At 35.4% G+C, this 5,225-nt stretch overlaps 1 protein-coding gene across 2 annotated transcripts in view; it reads left to right on the top strand.

Annotated features, from left to right (window-relative positions):
* Nucleotides 1–5,225, top strand: part of LOC140324469 (tropomodulin-3-like) — a 41,346-nt gene that overhangs the window by 15,206 nt on the left and 20,915 nt on the right. For both annotated transcript variants that reach the window (XM_072402384.1, XM_072402383.1), the window contains exons 2-3: nucleotides 548–749; nucleotides 4,289–4,445. In XM_072402384.1, the coding sequence (XP_072258485.1) occupies nucleotides 624–749; nucleotides 4,289–4,445 (283 nt within the window). In that variant the 5' untranslated portion in view covers nucleotides 548–623. The remainder of the gene's footprint in view (nucleotides 1–547; nucleotides 750–4,288; nucleotides 4,446–5,225) is intronic.

Below are 5,225 nucleotides of genomic sequence, written 5' to 3'. Positions count from 1 at the left end.
TATTTATTTATTTACCATTAATCTTTACAGCAGTCTTTTTCTATAAAGACAGACACCTTGTTACTAAAAGGTAAAGTGACAGATCCTCTTGTTAATAAATGTCAGTTGTTTTTTGGCATCTGTAGTAGAACAAAATAAAAAAAAAAAAGCAAAAAAAAACCCAAAACATTTGAATGTCCTGATTTAAGGTTGAACTATAGTTCCACAATGAAATATTACATTCATGCAGAATTTTTATTACAGAAGGGCAGGTGATGTTCTTCTTTTATAAAACTTACCTGCTTGTTCACAAACTTTTCTTCAAAACACTTGCATATGAGTTATGACATTTCAGCCTGGCCAATAAAGATAAAAAAAGTTGCCTGTCCCTTCTGCAATCAATACCTTATTTTTTTTTATTTTTTTTTTTTTAACTTTAACATTTCCTCTTTATTATTGCTCATAATGTATGTGTTACATATGCAGCAAATTTATGATTATGTTGCTGTCAGGCCTAAAGTTCCAATTGGTAATAACCTGAACTTTTTTCTTTCCCATTCTTTTACAGAGTTATAGCTGCATTAACCAGACAGTGATACATTCACACATAGGTGTTGGGGACACGTAGCAGAATAGCCTAAGCCATGACCGCAGCACTTCGGAAAGACTTTGACAAGTATAGGGACATGGATGATGATGAGCTGCTCGGTAATCTCTCGGAAGCTGATCTAAAACAACTTGAAAATGTCTTGGAAGAACTTGATCCAGAGGTAAGAGCTGATAAGATGTGTTTTTTTAGATTGCTAATCAAGCTGTCACCTGGCTTTACTTCATGCTATATGGGCTCGTAGTGATTTGCAAAGTGCAGTAAAACTTTTCAACACTTTCAGTTTCTACACTTCGTTGTTAAAGATGCAATTTGATTAGCTTCTAGCTTACACTTGTGTGGTATTTTTTTTAAGAGGTCAATAGTCCTGGTATAGCAGCTCCATTACAGCAGGGACAGAAATGATGTCCAGCCCTTAGAGATCATATGCTAGAATTTTGTACTGTCTGTTTCTCAGGCAGCAGGTCGATATGATAGCATAGCTCTAAAAAAAGATGAAGCATAATGTTAAAAAAAATATTATATTTATCATAATTGTGTGTTTATATACATATCCCCTAAATATGAAAGAAGCAAATAAAAATTTGCAGGTGTTCCTTGTATTTATTGTTACAGTAATGATCACTGGTATTAGAAACGGGCTGCCAACAAAGGAAGTGTGCTACACAGATAAGAATGATATGCTACAGGGAAACAATCTAAATCTATTTTCTAAGCAATGATGTAGACACTTCATAGTTACTAATTAAGGCAAATCGTTAGAGAAACCAAAACTTTACAGTGCAATCTTAAATCATAAAAAGTCACTTTTGTTACTGAGGATTCTCAGAAAAGAAGAAAAGAAATTCTTAGTAAAGCATTCAAGTAAATAGTTTCCTAAATATTTTGTTTAGTTTCAAACTAATTTGTTTTTATATAGTCTGTTGCAAATGTTGAGTTATTTCTTTTTCTGCCCTAAAGTGGAACTAAAATTCCATTTAAACAATCTGCCATTAGGTAGAAAGAGACAGGCCATTTTTTCGTGTGCGATAAGCATACTTGGCTGTCAGAATTCATTGATTGCCATGATATTGGGCACATTAGGGCTTCTCCTGCCGCTTAATAAGTTCAGAGTTCTCATGCGCTTGTGTGGGAGTTATCTTATCCTGGCCAGGCCAATCAAGATGGCCGATGATGGAAGTAAATGATGGAGAAAAAATGGCGACACCAACAACATAACGGGAATTAAAACCCTTTAGTTCACCAACATTATTTATTATTACCATACCCTATTCTTTCCTGGTATTGTTACCACAGGGTCATACTACTGGAAGCTTCTACAGTTAGTCAGCAATATTCAGTATAGAGAGCAGCAACCAAGGCTGAAAGCAAGACACCTACTCCAAAAATGTGATTCCAGAGACCCAATTGTAAAATTAAGTATCCAAATTTAGGACCTTGACTTTGTTCTCTTTTTGGCTTACAAATCCATTGATCTGTACGCTGCAGTCCAGGTGACAGACCAGACAGGTAATACAAACAGGGCAACGTTTACACTTGCCTGGGGACAGTTCTCAAACCACAGAACCACAGATAAACAAGAGGTAGAGATAAGATATTGGCAAGGTTGCTTTTTTTAGGGTGTTTAGTTTGTTTTATATATTTATTTTGGGGTAGAGAGTATATAAAAATGATGAAATGCAACCTTTGGCTCCAGGTCAGCGGGAACCAAGTAGGAAAGGATGCAGTTTAGTTTCTAAGCTGAAAACTCCTTGTAAATTCACTGGCTTCTTTAGAAGTACATCCAATTGATCTGTTGGTCCGGTGATAGACTGTATATTTATATTACACAATATAACATATGGAATTGTTTCTTTGAAAGGCAGGAAAGCTGGTAATTACCCAATTCCGTGACTGCTTCCACTTAACCTGCTTCATTGGCGGACGTCATCTGGTTCAAACCAAATATAGCAAAATAGTTTACAGAGCTGCAGCAATGTTCAATCTGAGGATGGAAATTGGTCCCAGACTAAGCAGGGTTTATAGGAGAATATACATTTTACTTAAAAAGTGTATTATTTGTTACCATGTATATTCATTGATGTGACATTGTGTTTTATTAATTAATTTTGGTGTTTTTTGATTGTTCTCAAATGTATGGCAGAATTTGGAAAGCAGTCTGATTAATTCATTGCAGCACTTTTAGAGATTAGGCCTATCTTCTCTACATATCCAACTCTGCACCCATAAGATTCTGAGATCTGTAAGTGAAGCAGTTTTTGTTTAGCTTTTGTTCTGCATTTCCTGTAGAGCGCGGGCCCTCCCCGGGGCTTCAGGCAAGAAAGAACATGAAGATTCTGACTGTCTAAAGCCTCCATTTATCGCATGCAGTCATACTTCAGGCAAACTTTTTTCATCTGTTTTGGTTACTGTAGTTGCAATTTCCCTAATTATCTACATATCTGGTGGCTTGTTGTAATGCTTATTTTGCTTACTCAGAAGAAACATGCAAAACCTCCATTCTGATAAGCTGTATGCACAAGCCTTGTAACTGTAAAGTTAGTTCCTCCCATCATAGGAATTACAATGTGTAGAAATACCTAGTAAACATGTAATGCCTATTTTCTGAGTTGGGGTTTTGCTTTACCTTTTTAGCTTGAGGAACTCTTTTAATAACTTTCTGATCTTCAGGGAACCCCTGCTACAATTACCATACCCACAGCTCACAGTACATTAGTGTGATGGTGAGTGGGAATATTGTCACCCTTATAGAAAGCCAAAAAGATCACTTGTGTCAGTATAACTGACCTGAACAGCACAAATTTCTCATTGCTCAAGGAACCCCAAGCAACCTCTGGAGCAACAGAACCCAGGATGAGTAATACTGGTTTAGGTTATAATGTTTGTAGCAGTCTTCCCATCTTAAATGTTGTATAATTTAAAGTAACCTTATAAAAATGTAATATAAATATTGAAAGGGGGAGAAATAATTACTTTTATATGTTATGCTAATTCCCTGTCTGTAATACTCAGTTTGTGGGCATTATCAGGGCAGGTTTATTTTTTTAAGGGAGCACAATGACTACTTCTGCTCGATGTGGGATTTTCGATTCATAGCACCTTACTATTACTATTCTATCACTCCTTCCTCCTCCCCCTTCAGTTTGATAAGAGTATGTATTAAAGACATATGACTATGGTAGGGACTTTAGAATTTTGAGCCCCTTTTGGGAGACATGGGTGACTTGACTATGGACTTTGTACAGCACTGCGTAAGTTGTCGGCGCTATATAAATACTGTGTAATAAAAATAATAATATTAATAATATATCATTGACATACATTCAGAATTGCCTCCTTCTATTTCTTCCTGAAGTTCAGTAAGAACCCTTGCTCTTCAGAAATATGTCCTCCAAAGTACATAAAGTACAAAAACAATCCATTTAAAAGACACCATGCAATCAAACACATATATAGAAAGATCTATGATGCTTAACAGAACAGCATACTTGGAGATAAATGTAATGGTTAATGTAAGTTCTTTAAACATGACCATGTGGAATATGCATTCCTGAATTCCTATATGATACTCGCTGTGTGCTAAAAAGTGGCAGGTGATAAATGCGTTTTTGACCTCTTTGTATAAAGTGCATTGATGATATTGTGAAAGTATTTGGAAATCCTAAACCTTGTAATCTAATAGATTTTTTTTTTATTTAACAGAATGCACTGCTGCCAGCAGGATTTAGACAGAAGGACCAGACCGCAAAGGAAGCCACAGGTCCTTTTGACAGGGAAGGTTTGTTGGAATATTTGGAAAAGGAAGCACTTGCACAGAAAGACAGGGAGGACTATGTGCCATTTACAGGGGAAAAAAAAGGTATGATAACCAAACATCAAATATTGCTGAATGTTTAATATATACAGTGCTTCTAATGTTTTCATTATCATTACAGGGTCCCTGCAAATATACTGTATACCATAATGGTTACTGCATATGTATAAATAAACCACTGTATGCTGTGTGACCAGCACTGACACTTAAAGGGCATGTAAACGTTTGGACTACAGAATCTTTCTTCTCTGTTATAGTAAAGAGCAGAGGGGGAGATTACTGTATTACTGCCCTGTCTCTGGTATCCTGTTACAGTAAGGGTGAGTGGATTTGTTTGATGTGTAGGTACCATTACTTGTGGTTGCACGAGTCTCTATTTAGTTTAGATGAATATATAACTTTTTATATTGTCATAATTGTAAAATATCCAGGGTCCTATGGGTCTCATTTATAAAGATTATCTGTAGTTATTGTGTTGCCAAGATGATGTACTATTACTTTATAATATAACTTTTTATGTCTAAAAACATTTGAAGATTGACAATATAACTGTTAGTCGAGTTGATAAATAAATACAGATCTATGAAATAAAGTAAATTTATCATTCTGATACAAAGCTTTATTATCAAATGTAGTTTGATACATGTCACAATACAAAAAACGTTTCAAAATTTAGGTGGTTCCCTATATGACCCAGTCATACACAGAATGGAAATAAGTAAAAAATAAAATAATTCTGCACAGTGACCATATTGATGCCTATTGGGGGGCTAAAATGTGAAAAATGTATTTACAGTGTATGTTTGCATTTACTGTTTGTGAGCT

The sequence above is a fragment of the Pyxicephalus adspersus genome, chromosome 2 (assembly GCF_032062135.1).
Source record: "Pyxicephalus adspersus chromosome 2, UCB_Pads_2.0, whole genome shotgun sequence".
Taxonomy (NCBI): domain Eukaryota; kingdom Metazoa; phylum Chordata; class Amphibia; order Anura; family Pyxicephalidae; genus Pyxicephalus; species Pyxicephalus adspersus.
Note: the sequence above shows the minus strand (reverse complement) of the source record. Positions and strands in the feature narration are given on the sequence as shown.